The 22,883-nt window shown below is 32.1% G+C and overlaps 1 protein-coding gene across 1 annotated transcript in view; it reads left to right on the top strand.

The window, feature by feature from the left end:
- The window catches only part of LOC106463830 (ATP-binding cassette sub-family F member 2-like), a 45,125-nt gene that overhangs the window by 3,743 nt on the left and 18,499 nt on the right, over positions 1–22,883 (top strand). Inside the window, exons 2-9 of the mRNA XM_013923911.2 lie at positions 4,139–4,330; positions 4,759–4,974; positions 6,938–7,126; positions 11,232–11,372; positions 13,315–13,441; positions 16,066–16,168; positions 16,304–16,399; positions 20,550–20,669. Of these exons, the coding sequence (XP_013779365.1) occupies positions 4,168–4,330; positions 4,759–4,974; positions 6,938–7,126; positions 11,232–11,372; positions 13,315–13,441; positions 16,066–16,168; positions 16,304–16,399; positions 20,550–20,669 (1,155 nt within the window). The 5' untranslated portion in view covers positions 4,139–4,167. The remainder of the gene's footprint in view (positions 1–4,138; positions 4,331–4,758; positions 4,975–6,937; positions 7,127–11,231; positions 11,373–13,314; positions 13,442–16,065; positions 16,169–16,303; positions 16,400–20,549; positions 20,670–22,883) is intronic.

Raw genomic sequence — 22,883 nt, forward strand, 5'->3', positions numbered from 1 at the left:
GAAAGCATTTGACAAGGTGCCACAAAATAAAAGGCTTGTAAAATAAATTATCTGTATAGGTGTGGGGGATAAGTTAGCAAATTGGATAGAAGAGTGGCTGGATGGAAGAAAGCAGATGGTTGTTACAAATCAAACTGGATTAGTCACAAGTAGGGTACCTCAAGCCTCAGTTTTAGGACCTTTGCTCTTTTTGATTTACATCAATGACATAGATGAAGGAATGGTCAATAAATGACTTAAATTTGACTTATTAAAGTCTTGGGTGTTGCTAGCTGTGAAGAGGATGCTGCTGATTTGCAAAATGATTTAGATCATTTAGTGAGTTGGGCAAATAAAATGGTTTTAATTATAATAAATGCAAGATAATGCATGTGGGTTATCATAATTTGAATTATAAGTATAATTTGGATGGGAATAACCTTAAGAGTGTTATGAAAGAAAGGGATCTTAGTTTAATTGTTGATTGGTCTCTTAAGCCATCCAAGCAATGTGTTGTTAGTGGTAAGGCAAATAGGATTTTAGGTTAATAAGTGTTACATAACTTTTTCAACTGTTTTGTGATAAGGGGGCTCTGTCTCCCCGAGATATGATAAGCAGGTGTATAAGGGAAGTTTGAAAAAGTTATGTAACACTTACTATCTACAAATTGATCTAGATTTTAGGTTGTATCTACAGAAATATTGAATACAAGTCCAAAGAGGGGGGGGGATTTGATTGAGGTGTTTAAGATTTTAAAGGGAATTGGTAGTGTGGATGCACCATCTTATTTTCATATTTAATAGTGAGAATAGTAGGACTAGGAGACACAAATATAAATTTTAGCAGGGTAGGAGTCATCTTCAGCTAAGACACTTATTTTTCTAACAGGGTAGTTGGCCTTTGGAATGGGTTGTGGAGGCAGTAAATTTAAGTGGGTTTAAGAAAAAGCTTAAAGGGCTGGCTTTAAGAGTTATTTTAATTTAGTTTAGAAAAGGGAACAGCTGAGATGGACCAATAGGTCCCATGTTGTCCCAAAATATTGATATGAATCAAACAGTTTCTTAGCTCAAGAACACTTTGCAGATCTAAAGTGGTGGCTTGACTGGAACAACATGAATATCAGGGACCAGATACCACCTCCTTGTTTGAAAATCCATCTCTTCACAAATGGATGCTTTTCTCCTGAGGCAGGGGAATTCCAGGGTATTTGGACTCACTACGAATCTACCCTGCATATCAACATTCTCAAAATTTTTGCAGTACATCAAGCAATGGTTCCAGGTCTTCCTCTTTTGCACTGCAATATTGTCATGATCCATTTGGTTTCATGTTTCTCATGCAGGAGGTACTCATTCTCGAGATCTTGGGCTTTGGGTCTTTTTCGGCTCATTCATATGATATCTGTCTTTTGGCTTGTCATGTGCCTGTAGTTATGAATTTGATAGCAGATCATTTTTCTAGGCCCTGCAGATTCTTGCAACAGAATGCATGTTCCATCAGGAGGTCTTTCACTGGATTTGTTCTCAGATCTGATCTCCAATGATCGATGCCTTTGCAACACATTAGAATGCTCGCCTACAGTTCTGCATCCACGAGCTCTGGCTATAGATGGGATTACACTTCTATGCTTTTCCTCATGTTCGTCTTTTACCCAAAGTCTTGTCTATGATTCGTTCCTCCCCATGTTGGGTTCTCTTGACAGCACCTTTTTGGCTTGCTTCAGACATGGTTTCCTCTTCTTCGATTGCTCCAGGAATGTCCACCACTACCGCTTTGCTCATCCTTGTTGAGACAACCTCGGTCCAACATTCAACACCTAGACGTTTGACTCCAGCTTCATGTTATGGAAGTTATGTGGTCCTTTGCCCGACGTAGGAGTTTAACTTCTAAAGTTTCCGTTTATTTGACTAAAATCCCCTGTTGACCTACTATAGCAATCTCTCAATGGAAATTGACTACCTTTTGTCAGTGGTGTCTTTGGTGAGCCTTCAACCCACTTCATCCAACAGTCTCCATAGTTTCATGTTTTTTTATGTGGATTTTTGTGAGAGGCTTGGGTTCTTCTACCTTGCATTATATACAGCATCCTTAGCTGCTCCCTTTCACTATTCTACATATAGGCCAGTTTTTGTCTCTCCTGTGCTATCTCATCTAAGATCCTTTCATATTCTTCAACCTAAATGACCTTTTCAATAGCCTGATTGAGACTTTAGAGTAAGTTTTCATTTTATACCTTCAATCTATAGCCTACTGTTTGTTGTACCCCCCCCCCCCTTCACTCCATGGCTGTGTTAACTACCTCTGCTAGATTTTAACAAGGAGATGTGTCAGTTTCTTACTTGATTAACAGTTTTTTTTTCTAGGGTCCCTCTTTATTTCCTTTAAATCCCACTAAGTGGCAAGTGTTGCCCAGTCAGGTGTGCTTGTATTTTTTCAGTTCTGCACTAGCAATCTTTATATTGGTTCATAGCTGCAACAGGTTCTGTCAAGATGAGGTGTTCCATAAGACCATCTAGATGCAATTCTGAACGTTAGTATTATCTTACAATACAAATCCAATTCCCAGTAGTTGGGGTGGTGAACAGAGGATTTTCCTTCGGAGTGTTGAGTTTTCTTCACTCTTGGAGTAGAGGGCGAAGTTGAGAACCCTCCTATTCAGGTTCCTGGAAGTTTTTCCCAGATGTCGGTAGGAGCAGGACCAACCTACGCGGGAGCCTACTCTTAAAACCGGCCCAGATTTGACGTTTAGTTATCCGGTGGGGGGTGTGCTTGGACCCTCTTATGAACATTGTCAGGTCTTAGGTTGTTCATACAGGAGGTCCACTATCTCCTTGTAAATACAAACGTAATGAGGTCCCATCTTAGGCCCTTGGTGGAACAGTGTTCCTTGTCCTCTCCATAATTCCATGGCAAGTAGAATTCTCCTTGCTCACTTGGTTGGGGAGTGAAGATGACTTTTCATAAATCTAGACCAGATGAGTTCTGGATCTTGGGTGGAGTGTGGCATATATGGTCCCATCAATCCAAGCCTGGGATGTTGCCTTTTGGACTTCAGGTTGATCAGAAGAATTATCCCCTTTGTTGTTGTTTTCTTTCATAAATCCAGTAGTTTGAAACACATCATTCTGTGGCTGCTGGTGAGGATCCTATCACAAAAAATTTGTCTATTTGCGGTCCCACTGCCCTGGCCACCAATATGGGATATGGGTACCATGACCACTGAAATCCAGCCCCGAGTCATGGAACCTCTGCTGCATGGTTGGGGCTGGCTCATCATACTTACTTGTGTAATATTCCATCATTTAAGTTTTCCGTAGTTCTGGGTGGCAATCATACCTGTTCTAAATGTAGAGTGGTTTTCCTTGCTTGGGTACCACTTCTCATGGTACACCTTTGTTCTGTGTAGATGCTTTTTGTATGACCTATGCCCTCACCAGCTCACTCCACCTTCTCAATGTGAGATTCTAGCTACAAGTTTCAGTTGAGGTATGTATATTTTGGAAGTTATCATTTTCCTAATCTGAAAATGTATTTACAAACATACTTACCTCTACTGACACTCTCCCTCCCTTCCTCCCCACTAAGAGCTGATGTTTGTGGCCGGGATGGGTAAGTCTAGAAAAAGTGATTATATTGTCTGCATACAGTGCTTATATAGAATACCTGCACAGAGGGTGTGTAAGGGCCAGTGTAAAGTTTTGCAAATTAGAATATAACGAGGGCAGTCAAGTGGGGGTATCAAAGACTGGAGCAAGTGAACACAATGCTTAGATGGCAAAGATGAAGATCAAGAAATAGCTATAAATGTCAGCAGAGGTAAGTATGTTTGGAAATACATTTTCAGATTAGGAAAATTATATCTTAGATTGCAGTAGTTAGTCAAATTCTGTAATCATTGTTCTGAAAAATTTTTTAAAAGGAGTTAAATTAACTGTAAATATAAATTTATAATAAGAGTGGGTCTTAAGAAATATAAGTTTCAAAACTGCCAATCTTTGTTGATAAGTTCTTTTATAGTAGCCTTCTCATAACTGGATTGAAATAATTAAGCTGTGAAGAGAGGTGGATTATTGAAGAATATTGTATAAGTAAAACTATCTGAAATATAACCCAGAAGTTAATAATTTTCTGTATGATTAATATTCTTTTTTTCTTTTAGTTTTTGTTAGATTCTCTATCTCTGTTGAAATGCCTTCAGACTCCAAAAAGAAACGTGAAGCTAAAAAGAAGGAAGCTGCTAAACAACGTGCACAGAAAAAAACCCAGCAGAAAACTGAAGATGGAATTAATGATGAGTGTACAGAAAACAAATCTGAAAGTGTAACAGCTAATGGGTCATCTTTGCCTCTTGGTTTGTATATGAAATTTACACCTTTATTTGCAAAAAAAACAACAAAAAAAAACCTTGACTTCTGAACTTCATTCTTTGTTCTCTTTAGTTTTAATTCATGTTTATTATATAGTTGATAAATACCAGAATATAATAGCACAAGAAATTGTAATTATGAATATTAATATCTTGTATTTGTTTTTTTTGTAAGGTAAGTATGTTTCATTGACCTGTTAAGTTATAGATGAGAAAAAGTGTACTGTTATGTGACTCCATTTAGCAAACCTGTGTCAAATGTTTTTTATAGATGAAAATGTATTTAAGAAAGTAAAAGGTTAACACAAACATTTTCTACTGAAGGAAGAGGTGTAAATTAAAAGAAAAAATTCAATGTTTGCATTTTTAAACTGAAATATTAGCTTTTGTAAATTGTTTTGAATTGTATTTAGCTTCTGAGAATGAGTTGGTGAAGAAGCTGGAACATGACATGGACCTTAATGCTAAGGCTCGAGCTGTAACTGGAGTCCAGGGTCTGAATCCCCACTCACGTGATATAAAAATTGAAAATTTCTCAATTACTTTTCATGGGGCAGAGATTCTAGCGGACACAAAACTGGAACTTAATTGTGGCCAGAGGTATGGCCTTATCGGTCTCAATGGTAGTGGTAAGTTTCTAGATCCATTTATTATTTTTTATATTACTGTCTGTTCTTCACTTTCTTTATGTAAAGTTGTTTAGGGTGCAGGGATGAATATTTTGTATTAAAAGATATATTGTTAATGTGTGATGAGCCATGGTCATAAGTTAATTCTTTAAATCCTCATGTTTAAGGTTAATGTGATGTTTGTAAAATGGTAATACCTTTGGTTACCTTGTTCCAAAGTTTAATGCATATTCCATAAAACCCAAAAGAAATGTTCATACAATATTCAAAATTTACCAAAAGATTCATTTACACTTTAATTTTACTTGTGTAGCCATGAATTTAACTGTTTTGAAGATAACATTTGGGTTTGAAAGGTATTGTTTTTGACATGCTTATAAACTTATATACAAGAAAAGTTTTCTAAACCTCAGGTTATCAACTTTTTTTGTTTAAGGCTATTGTATAAGATATTCTTTGTCCTTTATTCAGTAATTCTTCTCTCTCCTCCAAGAGGCATGACCTAGAGGTTGTAAACCACTGACAAATGTTTGATGTAGTATGACATAAAATTTTTGTCATGTAGTTGCTTTTTTTTAATTCTGTATTTTTGTACGTGTACATACTACCATATTTGTTCTCTTTTTTTGGAGTGATCTTAGTTTTATTTTGAAAAAAGTTTAACTTTGTAGGATTTGTTTTTATTCACAGGTCTGGTGTAAATACTGAACTACATCATCTCAAAACTTAAGTTAACTGCGTCTCATGCAGTGCTGCATTATAAGAATTGAGTACACATTAATTTGTAGCATATGATACTACTACTTGATATATCTTATATTATGATTCTTTTTGTAGATATGCAGAGAAATCATAAATATGCTGTATTTTTTTTTCGTTTATGCAGTTACAAATAAGAATGACTATGCAAATAAATAGTTAATTCATTGCCAAGTGGTACTTGAATTCACAAAACCAATGAGAAATACATTTTTTTATAATATAATGTACTTTGGTAAAATAGTATAAATCTTTGTATTGTTTCAGTGCTGTAGAAAAGTTTAAACAGCCCATTTTTTATTTTGTAATAGCTAATGGAAATGTTAACACTTTACCATTGTGCTAAACCTTATTTTGTAGCTTTTATATCCTCATTTGAAACAATAGTGCCAAAATTAATTATCAAAAACAGGATAGATTCAGGAAGGGAAATGGTAATAGCTAGACATTATTATAGTAACTCCTAGGAGTGGTTTTGAAAGGATGGGTATCCATTTAGAAATGTTTGTAGTCATGTAGGCATTTGTGTACAGTCACTTAATATATTTGGAAGTAAAAGGGTCTACTTACTTGAATTGAGTCCATGTTCCTTCCGTGGAGATTCGTTTATTATATTAGGAAAACATGTAGGTTCTGAAAAATCAATTAAAGACAAATGACAACAAAATCTCTAACCTGAGCATGTTTGAAAGGTAGACCTTTCTTCATCATGGGCTACCTGATAATGTCAAAGTTAAGTAAACTGTGAGGAAAAGTGGAGTGACATCATGGTTATACAAGGAAAAATGCCATGAAACCTGGAACTGTTTTACTTATATTTCAAAGGAATGTTGTAAGTGTGACTTTTTTTTTTGTGCGGTATTACAGGAACAAGACTAACTAGAATGTTTTTTGTTTAAAAATATAACTTGAAAGGGAAAGTATAATGGGTATTAATAAAGTAAAATAAAGATATGATATAAGTATTAATTAGTAAGAAAATTTTAAGTAGAAAGAATTAAAAAGTTGAAAAACAAACTAGGGAAATTACCATAAGTAAATACTAAAAAAAAGATGAAGAACTTACATCATGCAAATTTCCTATATTGTCTACTTATTGCAAGACTTTGGAATATATTATAAGGCAAAAATTTCAGATATATTGAATACCCCAAAAAATTGTTTTATTGCTAATTAATGAATAATATTTGTCTGTGAATTTCAGGAAAGTCCTCATTATTAGCTTCTATTGGTCGTAGAGAGATTCCAATTCAAGATCATATTGATATCTATCATCTGACCAGAGAAATAGAACCAAGCAATAATACAGCATTGCAAGCCGTGCTTGATGTGGATCAAGAACGGATACGGCTTGAAAAACTGGCTGAAGAACTGGCTCATTACCCTGATGATGGTAGTTAAACTATATTACTAAATAAAGTATTCTTCTTCAGTCTATTAGTGTTAGAATTGTTCCACCCAGATCATATCTGAAGGTTTAATGGTAATTTTAACACATACTATTTTTAATTGTTTTTAACTTCTGGGTTATTCACCAAATACTACCTGAAAAGTTAGCTATGAATTGCATGTTCTTTGACTTAATTATAATTTGATATTTAAAACATTAAAATGTTCATTGATATAAATTGTAGAGCTCAGTTTGAATCCAAAAATATTAACCTTTGGACAAGGTTGGCTTAATATTTTAAGTTATTCACAAATTTCTTGGTCTTGTTTATATTGAAGAAAATGACATCATAGTAATAAGTAGTTTCAGTCCTGCACGTTGCTTTCAGACATAAAGATCCACTGAACTTGTACATGCATGACAAAACCATAGTAAGGTGTATATATATTTGTGTGTGTGTGTGTTTGTAAAAAAACAAATGCCTGTCTGAAATGCTCTATCTCTTGAACAGTTAATCATAGAAAAATAAGTTATACATCAAAATGCTTCTTTCCAGAGTACATTACAGGAAAATTATTCATTTTGTGCAGTTCCTAAAATTTGATATCATTATCATAAGAACAATTTTCTTTTTGTGAGGGAATTTCACAAAGATTGTAAGAAATATGGAGCATGAATGAAAGAAAACGCATAAAGAGAGGAGTGAGTTTGAGTATGTATTTGTTGTTCTTTGCTTTATTTAAATATATAACTTTTTCATGTTGGTATTATGTATATGTATAATTTAACTGATTGGATTTGAATTGAATATCTCCCCTTTAACACTTATAGAAATAACTAAAAAATTTTCACTTGGTTAGCAGTCTGTTCTTGTGCTCAGTAAAATGACAAGTATTTAGTGAACAGTCACTTAATATGTTTGGAAATAAAAGGGTATGCTTACTTGAATTGGGTCCATGTTCCTTACCTGGAGATTCGTTTATTATGTTAGGAAAACATGTAGGTTCTAAAAAATCAATTAAAGACAAATAACAACAAAATCTCTAACCTGAGCATGTTTGAAAGGTAGGCTTGAGGGATGTGTTGTGTCCATTGTATCAAAACCCAAACATTTTTGCCAACAATGCTTTGCAGTCTGTCTCCTTTGCATAAATGCATTTTATATTTATTCATCACTATATTCAGGAAAATTATTGTTGAATTGTTTGAACGGGAAACTGCTAGCTTACAACATATTTTCATTTGTTGAACTTCACCTTCACACTCCAAAAAAAAAAAAAGTTAATGTGAGCATTACTATATTTATTTTTTGTTATCTCCTTTCATGCTAGTTGGGTGTGTTACAGTTTATTAACTGCAAAGTTTGTGTTGGGTTACATGGGTTTTTAATTTACAAGTTTTCAAAATTTAACTTGAATTACCAAAAAATGAAACATGCATAACTGGTTACACTGTAAGCGTATAAGAATCTTCAAATGTAGGTTATTATTTTTGTATACCAAATATTATATTTTTTTGTTTGTGAAAAACCAAGGTAGCATGCAATGATTCTTAACTAGTGCATTAATGATTTGAAAGATTTTATATAATTGGCAGAAGTTTTATGACTTTTAAATTTCACACAGGGTTGTTCACAAGATTCACAATAAATTTGAGAGAAAGTTGGGGGGGGGGGCTATAATACTTTATTGGCTATTTTACCATTTTAATAACTCACTCAAATATAAAACATCCAAAGTCAAGTCTTCACAGACAAGCACCTACCATTTTTGAGCCACACATAACGTGTTGAGTATAACTATTTGATGAACTAAAGATTTTCTAATTTTGCTTCTATATCAACTCTTTTGTACATTTCCCACTCCTTCAGCAGACAGTCTTCATACCACCACTTTTTTTCACTGTTTCAGTTACATGGCACTTGTTTAAACTTCTTGTGGACGTGTATTTGCATAAAATCTTGTATTAGACTTTTTTAGAAAGCTTAATTTCTGTTTTGTCAACAAATGCAGGATATAGGTCACAGGGTTTCCCAACCTTTTTGCTCTTTCGGAGCACTTTTTAACAGAAAACATTATTTTCGGAGCAATATCATCTGTAAATTTTGAAACAAACCTTATGAATTAGGAAAAGTAAAAAGAAATGCATAAAACAATGACCTTTATTGAATAATTTCAAATAAAAGACAAAAAATCTTTTTTGGTAGAATTTAGTGGCTCTATTGCAGTTGATTCGTATTGCAAATTTTTTCAGTATCAGGAGTTATTGATGTTTTCTGTAAACGGAGATCATTTTCTATGTTCAATTTATTTTTAAATTTGGTTTTGGAAGCAGCATGTAACGAAAAATATTTTTCACAAAGGTGTGTTGTTGGGAAGCACATCAAAAACTTCAATGCCTTGATTGTGATTTCTCTCTATTCTGGATATATATCTTACTCCAAAAATCAGCAATTTTCTCAACTTGAAAGAAAGTTAATAATGTAGAGTCTGTGGAAATTTCTTTAAGTTGCTCTTTTTCTTTCAAAGGTAATTCATCTATATTCACAGAATCAGTGAAGAAAAGTATCCAACAATGGTTGCTCTCATATCAGATAAATGTTGCACGACAGTATCTTTTACGTCTTTATCCAGGGAAATTCCATTAACAAGTAAAAATTCAAATATTATCAAAGCAATCATAATTTTCCCCCAAAACACACACACACACACACACACACACACACACACACATACATACACACCAAAGTTTTAGCTTGCTCTGAAGTGCATTAATCCTACTCTGAGCTTTGAAATATGTTACATTTTTGCCCTGCAATGCAATGTTTATTTCATTAAGATATGAGAATATATCTGAAAAGTAAGCCAATCCCTGCAATGAACATATATCACTTAATTTGTAAGAAAGCTCAAATGGATGTTGGAACAAAAAAATCGTAATCTCTGTATGCAGCAATAAAGTTGTATGGATGCTTCCCATATCGTTACACAATAAACAAAAAAAAATTCTTGAATTAAGTGGTCTTGATTTTATGAAATTAATTATTTTAGTTACATCACTAATTACTTCTTTCAATTTCCGGGTTTTCTTTCTTCATGCGTGCTACAGCTCCTGAAATTTTTCCTATCACAGCAGCAGCTCTATCAGTTCATATGATTGAACATTGTTTCCATGAAATTTTATGGTCTTTGATATATAAAAAAATCAACCAACTTAAATATTTCTTCCCCTGTTGTATGCACAGCTAAAGGCTTGCACAGTAAAATATCTTCTTTACTACGAGATTCATGCATATAATGAACGAACACTAGTAAAATGCCTAAGCCTGTAACATCAGTGGATTCATCCATTTGGAGAGAAAAGTTGGACTCAGCTTTACTCGCCTTATTAATTCATTTTTGTAAAATGCTGACATGTATTCAATACACCAAGAAACTATTTGAAAGAGGCACACAATTAATGTTTTGAAGGTATTTTGTACATCCCACAAAATCTTTGACACAAGGCTTGATTAAATTTTCAGCTATGGTATGGGATTCGCCTTCTTTAGCTATACGGTAGCTAATGTGATATGAAGTAATAAGAGCTCTTTTATTGTCTAGAAATAAATGAATGAAACTTAGTTTTCTTTCGTCTATTTCTAAGCACTTCCGATTAAAATATTCACTGCTTTTATTTTTCAAGTGAGAATGATTGGTTTCTAAATGTTTGAGTTTTGCAGGAAAGAGACTACTATTCTTCAGCACCTTTCCACATTCAACACAAAGTCCGCCTTTGTTCTTCCTTATCACCAGTCCATGTAAAAACCATAGTTTATAAAGCTATTGTAATATTTTCTTTTTACTCTTTATGACACTTTTATTATGTGTTGGTGCTTTGTCACATGGCAATGATGTCGACGAACTCTCCATACTTTCCTCATCTTTCCTACTTAGGCCTACTTCCACAAGCAACGCTGCCTTCACTAGACGTGTTACAAGTTTCAGTGATTTATCCATTTTATATTTGGAGTTCTGGCACTGTTTAAGAAATAAAATAAATGAAAAGCAAGGTGAGACAAAGATTTCCCAAAACATACAGTTAACATTACAGTGTTTTTACTTATTAGATTCTCAAGAACAACTTATGGACATCTATGAGCGGCTTGATGATATAGGAGCAGATAAAGCTGTAAGCAAAGCTGCCTATATTCTGCATGGTCTCGGATTTAACAAAAGAATGCAGGAACAGAAGTGCAAAGATTTCTCAGGTAAAATTTAATGCTAGTTATTAGTGTTTGACCAAGCATAATACATTTGGATCTGTTTTTATGTAACTTTGATGGAATTTATTTTAGCAATTTTTGTTTTTATCGTACATCATGCCAGTCTTATACAATATATTAATATTGTAATATGTAATTATAATTAGAGAATAAATTTTATTTAAACTTCTGTTCATGGGCTTGGTCACAGTGAAGCTATGTTTTTAATTTTTTACTATAACTGTGAATTTGTAATGTATATCTAAGCAAATGACTAGTAAACGTTAAATGTTTTACACAATAATCAGATTTTTTTTAAGGGAGTATTTTAAACAAAAAATGTCTGTGAATCTCCAAAGCTTTTACAGTACTAAGTTTCAGTCTGGGTGAAAGGTAATTTTTATGCTAAGAATAAAAATACTTCATTCAATCTTAGTTTTCATATTTCAATTGCATAACATCAACAACTTCCTAAATAGATAAAATTTTTGTTGTTGTTCAAATATTATCTGTTAGTTTCTCTACCCTAACACTAACATACTTGATTTTTGGGTCGGTAGACAAGCCGTCATTGTACAGTTGAAAAATATAAAATAAAATGAGTGATACCATTATTTTTTCTGAACCATCTGCAACACTTATCAGAAAGTTCCAAGTTATTTATCTCGGTAGTTTTAACTGTTACTATTTTCACATCTTATTATCTTTTGTTTTTATTGCAATAATTTGTACCCACTAGGGAATTAATCCCTACAACAAAAAAGCAATAAATCATAGTGAGAGCCATTAGCTTCTTCAACAAACTTAACAGAAACAGAATGCGAGATTACACTGAAAATTGCACGAGATGCGTGCATTGCTTGTGTACTTGTAGACATTTCTATAGTTTTGTTAGGTTAAGCTGAGAAGTTTATAATGTTTAAATTTTGGTTACTTTTATTAAAAGATGCATAAATAAAAAAATATACATAGAAAATATGATTTATAGTAGTTAATGCACTAACAGTCTCATTTGCACTGATTTGAGTGTCCTAAAATTTATGTAGCTTTCAAATATTCGTTTTAGTACACAAGAAAAATTACATTTGGCACTAGAATAGAATGTCCCAGAACTTATATAATTTATCCTGCTTTCTATGTAAGATATAAATATGTTTAAATAATTCTATCGAACATTTGGAGCAGCAGTACAATGATCATATAATAAAATTTCCATGAAATGAATAATAATGTCAAATTCAAAAGGACAGTTGTATAGAAGAACCAGCTCATTCTGGTTATAATCATGTCCAATAGCAAACAATCTCAAGTGAGAGAGAGGGGGGGGGGGCGGTGACTTTGACAAATGTATTGATATTTTTACAAACCAAGAAGGTAGAAGGTTTATATTCTAGATTCTTGCTTGTTATTACATTTAGTTTGTGTTTCTAATTGGTTGGAAACTATTCTTGAAGTTAAAAATTCTGAAGTGTACAAATCAGTACTCTGAAATGCTACATGACACTGAAAAATGAAGCATAATTTTTTTAAATATTTCACTTTCAAATTAAAAAGTTAAAACTTGGGTAGTATAAACATTCAAATTATAAACTAGGTTTTAATTACAAGTTTATTGACAACCACTGATATTAAAGTTCTTTAATTAAATTTTTAATACAATGCTGTAAAAGGTTGTAACATGCATGGTAGGGTGAAAGTTTCAGTGTTTGTGGTTTATGTTTCTTGTGGTCATTGTACTGAGTGGACACATTGGTGAGATAAAGTTAAATATAATTTTGTTTTTCAACATTCATAGCAAAATAATAACAAAGTATATTTATATTGTAAATCAAACCCATAATACATAGTATAAGTGCAAGTTATATGTATTAAGTAGTTTAACATTTTTTTAACAAAAAGAAAAGCCAAATTATGTGATTAATGTTTCTGAATCCTAACAAATCACTAGGTGGTTGGAGAATGCGGATTGCACTTGCTAAAGCTTTGTATATCCGACCCCATCTTTTACTGCTGGATGAACCCACTAACCATCTTGATCTGGATGCATGTGTGTGGCTGGAAGAGGAACTAAAGTCGTAAGTTACTAGTATTTTCATTCTATACAAGGGTCTTTTCCAAAAAATATTTGTATTTGTGAACCTGTTATGGTTCAACCTATTAATAAACTTAATCATGTTAGGGATTTACAGAACACGACTTACCCTTTCCCATTATATGTATAAATATTATCTTACTATGCAGCATTTTTCTGGTTAAGTTTCCAGATGTGGTAGATATTTTTATATTTCTTAGGTTTACATAGAAATAGATCATGTTTCAAGTGTTTAAAATATTGTAGTTTTGTCAAAATAACACCTAACGAATTACATGTGCTAAACATGATAATACACTACAGTTTCTGAAAGTTACTATCCAACATAGTTTGGAAACAAGCAGCATCAACAAGAGCCATTATAGACCCTGGAGAAGAACGTGATTGAATGCATTGTTAATACATTAATAGTTTTGATTTGAGTTTACTTACTGCTTAGGCCTGTCATGGCTAGGTGGTTAGGGAGCTCGACTCATAATCTGAGGGTCGAGGGTTTAAATCCCCGTTCCATCAAACATGACTGTCTTTTCAGCTGTGGGGGTTATAATGTGATGGTCAATCCTACTATTTGTTGGTAAAAGAGTAGCCCAAAGGTTGGTGGTGATGACTAGCTGCCTTCCCCCTAGTCTTTCACTGCTAAATTAGGGATGGCTAGTGCAGATAACCCTTGCTTAGCTTTGCACGAAGTTCAGAACAAACCAAATTTGTTGATTAACTATATTTTATTAGAAGTTAAACTTTTACAGTAAGTAAGATTTGTTTTTAAAATAGGTACATTGTTTTGATGACTCTCAAGTATGCAAGTTTTAATGGTAAAGAACATTTTATTATTGAAAATACATTCCATACGTTTTTTTTATGTTCTCATTGATCTCCTGGTTGGCAGTAGGTTGTATTGAAATATATCTAGCCTTCCCTGCTCTCTTTGTGGGTGTGGAAGGAATATATACACAGTTATTGAGTACACAACATCAAAACCATTTTGGAGCCTCATCATATTACCATCCAGTCATGGTCAGTGTGACAACCATTCATCTTGACAATAGCCCTGCAGTGTAGTTTCCAGTGCAAAAGGCTCAGTTCTAAGGAATACATGTTTAAAATAAACTCTTTCTGCCTGATTGTTTTCCATAATCCATCTAGTGCATGAGAATAAATTTCCCAGTGTCCATTTCAACAATGATCCATATGTGCTGTTTCGAGTGCATGGAATAGCATGAATACTTGTTTCATACTCCAGCTACTTAAGGTACGAGATGGTTCTACTGATATGTTGTGGAAGCAACTAGTGTTACACCAGTCGTGTCACTTTTTCTAGAGAGAGATCTTTCTAGATTATGCTGTGTACTGTTGCCTAGGCATGTGGATGGCTTTTCCCACTGACTTTACTGTTTGTAGATTATGAACTTTTTAAGAATCCATATTTTGCTTACCATGGATGTGAAACAACTTCTTGCTTATTTCTTTCTGAAGTCCCCTGGTGGTACAGCGATAAGTCTTTGGATTTACAATGCTAAAATCAGGGGTTTTATTCCATTTGGACGCAACAAATAGCCTGATGTGGCTTTACTCTAAGAAAACACACTTTCTGAATGGTTCCTGGTTCCCCAAGAAGATCCATATTCATTTACTTTCAATATCATTAAGTACAAGGGATATTCCGTCTTAGAAATTTTAAATCCGTGACCTGAACACATCTGCATGGTTTAAGTGTATGAACATTTGTATCAGAATAGACTGTTACATACCCTTCCCAAAAGTGATAAATTTTTGGTGCCATCACAATACTTACGAATGCCAAATAATGCCAAGATTTGGTTCTGATACATTTTATTCCACTGCAACTTTAAATAGGCTGAGGTTGTCAAGTGTCTTGCTTATTTGCATATTCAAAATATTTGTTGTATAATGTACTCAATCTTTGGACTTAATTGCTTTAACGTATGCAAGGATGAGTAATTGCTCATCTAATTAGATTGTTTGCTTTGATTAGAAGTTAATATTAATTATGTTTGAAAATAATTTATTCTATTTCTAATTTAAATATAATTTTTTGTGAGAATGTTCCAAAAGCATATTTAGGTAATGGTTATTAAAAATTGAAAGTAAATGCTACAGCTATTTTGTCTTTAGTGAATAAATGTTTTTTAACATTCAAATTCTTTTACATTTATTCACTAAAGTGATATCTATTTATTTAACCAATAAAAAAAATAAAAGGTTGCACACAAAGCTACTTAAGTTATTTTTTTCTATTTATCACTTATGAAAAAAGAAAAATTTGTTTATTTATATTAGGCAATGGACATTATCATTATTGTGACACCTTAAGTTTCAACCAATATCTAAAACCTTCAGCAAAGGTGAAATGATATCAAAGCAAATCACCATCAGAACTTGCATATAATAGAAAAAATCAGCTGTTTTCTTAGATTATTTTATCAATTACATTAAAATCTGCAGCTTACGAATTTATTAGTGTATGGTTTTAAAATATCTAATACAATATCTGTTGTTTCTATTTTCTAAAATATCATCTACAGAATGAATGAAAAGCACAATTTCATTTTTCTGTCTTCCACAGTACATGCTTTCTTATCTTTTCAGGTATAAACGCATCTTGGTAATCATATCTCACTCTCAGGACTTCCTCAACGGTGTTTGTACTAACATTATTCACCTCCACAAGAAAAGACTTAATTATTATGGTGTAAGTTTTCCAATCCATTCTAGCTATGGAATGATCATAACATTTTTATGAAACAATTGTGTTAGTATAGTTCTATAAAAAAAACCCTGAGATTTTAGCAGAGTGATGTGAAAGATTTTCACACTTTTTCAACAGGGAAATTACGATGCTTTTGTAAGGACTCGCTTGGAATTACTGGAGAATCAAATGAAGCGTTACAACTGGGAACAGAGTCAAATATCTCATATGAAGGTATGTAGTAAAGTACAGTTGAGCACTAAACGTCTTGAAACTAGTCAAGATGAAGATACATCCTTTAATGAAATAGTAGTGGATTGAAAATGGAAAGTTCAAATATGGTCTATTTTTTCATTCAGAAGTACATTATTTCACTGAAATGTTAGCTTTTTGTTTTATAGTGAATGTATAAAAAAAACTTAATATACAATAGATTGATTTAACCACCAAAGTAACTATAATAGTCATACTATAACTTTTGATAATGTATGCATATCTTCACAAAATTTGTCAGATTATCATTAAGAAAGCTTTTGTACACAAAATATCAGATTTTTGTATTAGGAGTTTTTAATGCAAGATTTGTCTTGAATTTTTTCATTTGGAATGTTGAATGAGCAAAATAATTTTAATTTTAAGACTAAAAATACTTTGTCTAAAAATTGCAATTTTTTTTGCTGATCTTTATAACTTCCTAAATAACAATAAACGATTTTTTTTAAGAAATCTATTTTATCTGTTATTTTCATTACCGTAACTATATTTGGTTGGTTGATATGACCAACATTGTAACCACCATGAAAAAATTAGGAAATAAATCTAAATTACCCTTTTTTCATTCTAGAATGACTGCAAATTGTAACAGGAAATCAGAAATGTTTATTCTAAATAGCTTTAAGCTTGTAACAGTATACATCTTTTTATAATTAAATTTTATTGTGTTATTGCCCTTTAAATTCTGTTTAACTACTATTTGCACCAGTATAAATTGTACATCACTTGGGGAACATGGAGCTCATGTTATGCTATAAAATTATGTATTTCCCAAGCTTATCAGAGAGAAGTAGTAATTAAATCACAGAAGAGAGGAGACCTAGAGAACAATGTCACAGTTCTCATACAAGAGGAGATTGAGGATTTATTTAAATATTTCCTTTTAAAATTAAGAACTTAAAACTTGTTTAATATTAAATTTGATTTATTAATTATGTTTTGCTACCAAATTTATTTGTATGCATTGATAATAAATAGTTTAATTAAATCTTGAATGTAACTCTGTAAGAGTCATGGATTGTTCACTTTAACCTACCTATAGTGAGAGGGTTAACTGTTTTTTTTTTTTGTCACTGACTGTTAAGGAGCTGACATTTTATTCTTTTCATTTTTCAATATTTTGATTGTAAACTTTGGTAATAGTCTAAATTCTACTTTTATTAATTTTTAGTAGTACCTTCTGTTACTTAATGTTTCTGAGACTCTGAGAATGATGATCAAAAAGGCCGAATTAAAGTAAGCCAGCAGTTTGAGGCTACAATAGTCTTGCTGTTTGGTTTACAATGCTCAAAACTAGTGAAGCGAAGATACTTTCTGACTCTTGAGTCTTAAATTTTCTCAGAAGGTAAGTTAAAATGAAAGTTTTGGCATTTTCTAAATTAACTTTAACCCTCTCTGCCTGGCCATCATTTATTGCACATATCACAATGTTTTAGCAGCTTACATTCAAACTTTTATTAAACTACTTTTTTGTTTTTTATACCAATTAGTATAGTATAAAATCTTGGCTAATAATCCATATTTTAATAGTATACTAGTTTTAAGTTCTTAATTTTATAAGGAAATATTTTAAAAAATCCTGAATTCTCCTAGTGTGAGAAAGGTGACATATTTTCTCTAGGCATTCTATCTTCTCATAAGTACTATATTTAACAAATTACTCTCTATAAAAGCATCATTGCTCAGACAAACCATGATTTTTATAGCCTTCAATTTTGTTTGGTTACAGAGCCATCAAATAAAAAATCAGACTCCTCTTGTCACACCAGCCTGTTGCACCCTCTCTTTCAGGATTTGTTAATAGTTCTCTCTTACATTTAATTCTATATTATGTATAACCAATAGAAAACCAAGGTTTTCATCTTCAAATGACATATTATATTACATTGTGTTCTGAACAGAGAATTGTCAATTTCTCTTTTTAATACAAGCTTCGTTCCCATGGGAACATATATTTGAAATGTATTTAGAAGGTTTGAGAGATTACACAAATGAAATTTGAGATTTTTGAGATGAAGAAAAGTTTTTTAATCTTAACATAAATCACGTTGCACATGGACTAGTCAAAACAAATACTCTATATTCACTGACAAAAATTTTTAGTTTATTAAAAAAACTTCACTAAAAAAATGACTTTTTTTGTATGTAAAGAATTATAATGTTTACTGAAAGTCTGCCAAATTTTGTTAAGATGTACACACTATATTTAAAGTTAGTAGTATCAAAACTATAGACTTTAAATGAGTACAAAGAGGTCATGTGGTTGGTCAAATTGACCACACCCTTGTTGAGAGAGTTAAGGGGTCTCAACCATACAGTGTTACCTATTTTAGGATGATGGAAGAATTTGATGACATAGTTCAATTGTAGTGTAAGAGGCTCATATGTAGTATTAAATGTTACTAACACCATGATAGTACATTATTTTGGTCAATAAATTTTCTTCAGTGATGTTATTGTAGCAAAGTTTTTGTAAACTTGAATATAAGAAAAATCTTTTGAAGGTTTTCCATATAGATTTTTCATCGGACATTTTAATTGATGAGATAAATGTCGTTAGATTTTTAGTATAGCAACCTTTTATTATTATTATAGTTTTGGGGGAAATAAAATCAAGTTTTATGATAATCCAGAGTGTTGTTAAAGTGTGATTTATGCTTGTTGTTTTTTAGGGCAGAGAGAAAATTGTCTTATGATTGGAAAACTAGATTCCATGTTTGTTTGCCAGTTTGTTAATACTAGAGAAAGTTACAAAACGTCATACTTTGAATGGCCATGTGTCAGTCATTAACTCCAGCAAAGTGAAGATGTGCCAGTAAGCAAAAACTGTAAATTAAACTTTTATTGTAAGATGTTTTGCCTGAAATATTTTTGCAAAGAAGTGAAAATGGATCAAGCAGGATTTGAACCTGCAATTCTGCCTACCAGGCAGGCCCTTGAATCAACCAGGTTAGATATTATCCATATATTACATATGCAGAAACTTGTGAATTCTTGTACCTCTATTCCTTGTCTTATTTGCAGACTATGACCCACTTATGCATATGTACAATCTCATCACATTTAAAAGTTGCTTTGAGCTTTAAATTTTGTGTTTAGAGGTTGACAAGTAAAACATTGTTGCAAAACAGAAAATACAACTAAAAAGAATTCTAAGGAGGAAAAATGTATAGAAAAAACTAAACCAAAAAGAGTTTAGGTTACTTCTCACAATTATCCCCACTGGTTCACCAGTAAACTATGAACGTTTATAATGCTAAAAACTGGGCTTCCAAACCTGTGGGAGACACAGCACAGACAGCCCATTGTGTAGCTTTGTGCATAACAACAAACAAACAGAAACTTCTTAAAATTATAATGGATAAGATAAATCCTAAATGTTCTCAATAGGCTACAGTGTGCACATACATTAAGCGGCTACCCCCTCTTGCCCATACGTAATAGAAGGGTGCAACTTGTCAGGTTTCAAAACCTGCAAGTCTCAGTTTCCACTTCGTTGGCTAAGCATGGGATAGACTTGAGTACTTTTGAACCATGCCAAGTGGCTTTTAAGGTTTATAATCCATTTAGATATTTGTGGGATGTCCTGAGACTACATTTGTGATGATGATAAATGTATTTTGGACCTAAAAAGCTGATTGACATAACTCAAGAGTCCTGCAAAATGTCTTTCTTATAAACACAAAAACATTAAAACTGAGTCTTGTGGCTTTCAAGACCATATATTTAATTAAAATAAGTGAATTTAAGAAGCATCACAAGTTTGTATTGTACTTATTTTCAGTTTTACTTTGTCTGAAACAAAATGCAGATATAATAGTGACTTAAAACATTAACCTTACCTTAGTTGACTGATTCTTGTAGCAAGAATATTTAAAACTTAAATTTAACAAAATCATGACTTTTATTTTTTAAATTTACCAATCAGTTTGAGAGCATTATAAAAACAACAACAACAAAAAAAAACATTATTGGTATTACTGTGCAATATTGTAAATTGTTAACTTGATCAGTATTTTATTACTTATTATGTAGAAAATTGGTCTGGGTAGTGTTAATAGATAACGCAGGTATAAACTGGTGACTTTTTTTTTTTTGCTTATCTTCCCAGGACTACATTGCAAGATTTGGACATGGCAGTGCCAAGCTGGCAAGACAAGCTCAGAGCAAAGAGAAGACACTGAGCAAGATGGTCTCTGCAGGGCTGACTGAGAAAGTGATGTTAGATAAAGTATGTTTCAGCCTAACTTAACTCTAGTCACCAAGATAAGAATGTTAAACAGTTTGGCTTATTTTCTTTGGTGTATGTTTTATTGGTATTAGGTGTGATGACACAAACAGTTCCTTATAGGTATGCAGTTAAACTTTGTTAACCTTGTTTTTATTTAAAGTAATGTATAGTTTAACATTTTGTAGACTCATGTTAATACCTATTTTAAGTCTGTATAGAAAGGTAAATCTTGTGTTATTCGAAAAAAAATTGTGGTCCTTCGTATGTTATGCGTAGTTGAAATTCCAAGTCTTTAAGAACTTAATTTTGTTTAATAATTTTACGAATTTTTACTACATATTGGTTCCCTAATTATTCTCATAGGCTCGCTTTGGTTGTGAACTGATCATAAACTTTTCAGCAGAAATTACACTATTTTTCATAACCTGATTTAAAATGATGAAGAATGATGATTTTATAATAATATCTACAAGAGGAAAAACATTTTAAGTGAAACATCAGTATTGTGACTTTTGTTTCAGACATATGAACATGAATTCTGTTTGTGCTAATAGGATTGCACTCTAAATAGATTAAAAGAATGAGTAAGATGTTTATTACATTGGACACTAGTTTAATGTTCATCGTCAGTAATTTAGATTCCTATTTTATTTTTATATTTCATATATGGGTTATTAATCTTGATGTTTTTACAAAGTCATAATTTTTTCAACTAAGGTAATGTAATTTTATGTCAATTTACACAGATAGTTCTGGTAATTACAGAGTGCAAAAAAAAAAAAGAAAGAAAGAAGGGAAATTAAAGATAATCTTCTATTGAGTAAAAAGAAAAGAAATTATTTTATTCTCCTTCAAACCTTTATGTAATTTTAGTATAATATCCTACTGCAAAAGCCCTGCAAGAAACATTCAGGTGTTTATAAGAAGCAAAATTATATTGTATGAACTTCAAAGTCTTGCCACTATTGATTGGTAAGTGGTCAAATGTAAGCTAAAACAAATGCAGCATAGATTAAAATTAATTTCTTTGTTAAAACTTTGTGTTCTTGTTAATATTCTTGCTCCAAATATGTGTGCAACAGTTATTGCAAGTGTAATATTTAGAATAATGATCTGAAGTGTTTTAACAAACGGTTTGTACTTTTCAGATAGTTTTATTTTGTCTATTCCAAGTAACCCACCTTTTTCGTTTGGATACTAATGAAAAATCTTTCATTCTTCACATTGGAACTTTTTAAAAGAAGGTTTTGAGCACTGTAATCTAATCAGATAGACTGTTAGTCTCAAGCTGTTAGTTACTTCAATTCGGCCTTTTATTCATCATTCTCAAGAGTTCCAATCTCCAAGACTCGAACAAAATATATATAATTATCATGAGGCAATGTTAACTGTATAATTATTACAAATGACCAGCGTGTTAACCAAAATTCATAAAATAATAGAACATTAAATTCAACATTTCATTTTTAAGAAAGCTATAAATATTGCATATTTTATCATGTAAACACTTGATTAACAAGGACTTGTAGGGATATTGCTTGAATCTAAAAATGGGCCATTTCTATGTTAAATACTGTGTATCATGTAAACTTGAGGCAGCTTAGTCTTCATTAGTTGATCAAGTGACATGTCTACTTCTATCCCTATCTTGTTTGGTTCCTTTTTTCAAGTTCAGTAGCCAGCCCTACATAACTTTTTATTTAACAATAATTTTTTTCCTTATACTTCTGTAGCATGGAGTGTGAAAGATATCCATAGGCATCATCAAAATCTCGCATATTTAATTGGTACAATAATATGCTCTTAAATGTCACACATCTTCAGTCTTTCATTGTTGATTGAAGTTTTGTTTCTTTTTGTTAGATGAAAGCAGTACAAGTTTTCAAAGGATTTTTATTTTATTAAATATTACAGCAATGACAAATTCATTTTATAGAATAATGGACTCTTCATGTTTAGTAATTTGAACATAACATTTCACACTGTTAGCACAATTCCTCATCCTGGTATGACAGGAGATTTAAAAGACCAAGAAAGTAGGTGAAACAGAAAATTAGGACATCAGAAAGGATGTATGAGAAAAAGTTGGTTGAAAATTTAAAAAATTAACAGGATTTCTTTAAATACATTAAGGGTAAACAAAATGTTAGGATTGGGGTAGGACCCTCGAGGGATGATAAAGGAAGGCTCTTATCTGATGATTATGGGGTGGCT

This window comes from Limulus polyphemus, unplaced genomic scaffold (assembly GCF_000517525.1).
Source record: "Limulus polyphemus unplaced genomic scaffold, Limulus_polyphemus-2.1.2 Scaffold55, whole genome shotgun sequence".
NCBI classification, from domain to species: domain Eukaryota; kingdom Metazoa; phylum Arthropoda; class Merostomata; order Xiphosura; family Limulidae; genus Limulus; species Limulus polyphemus.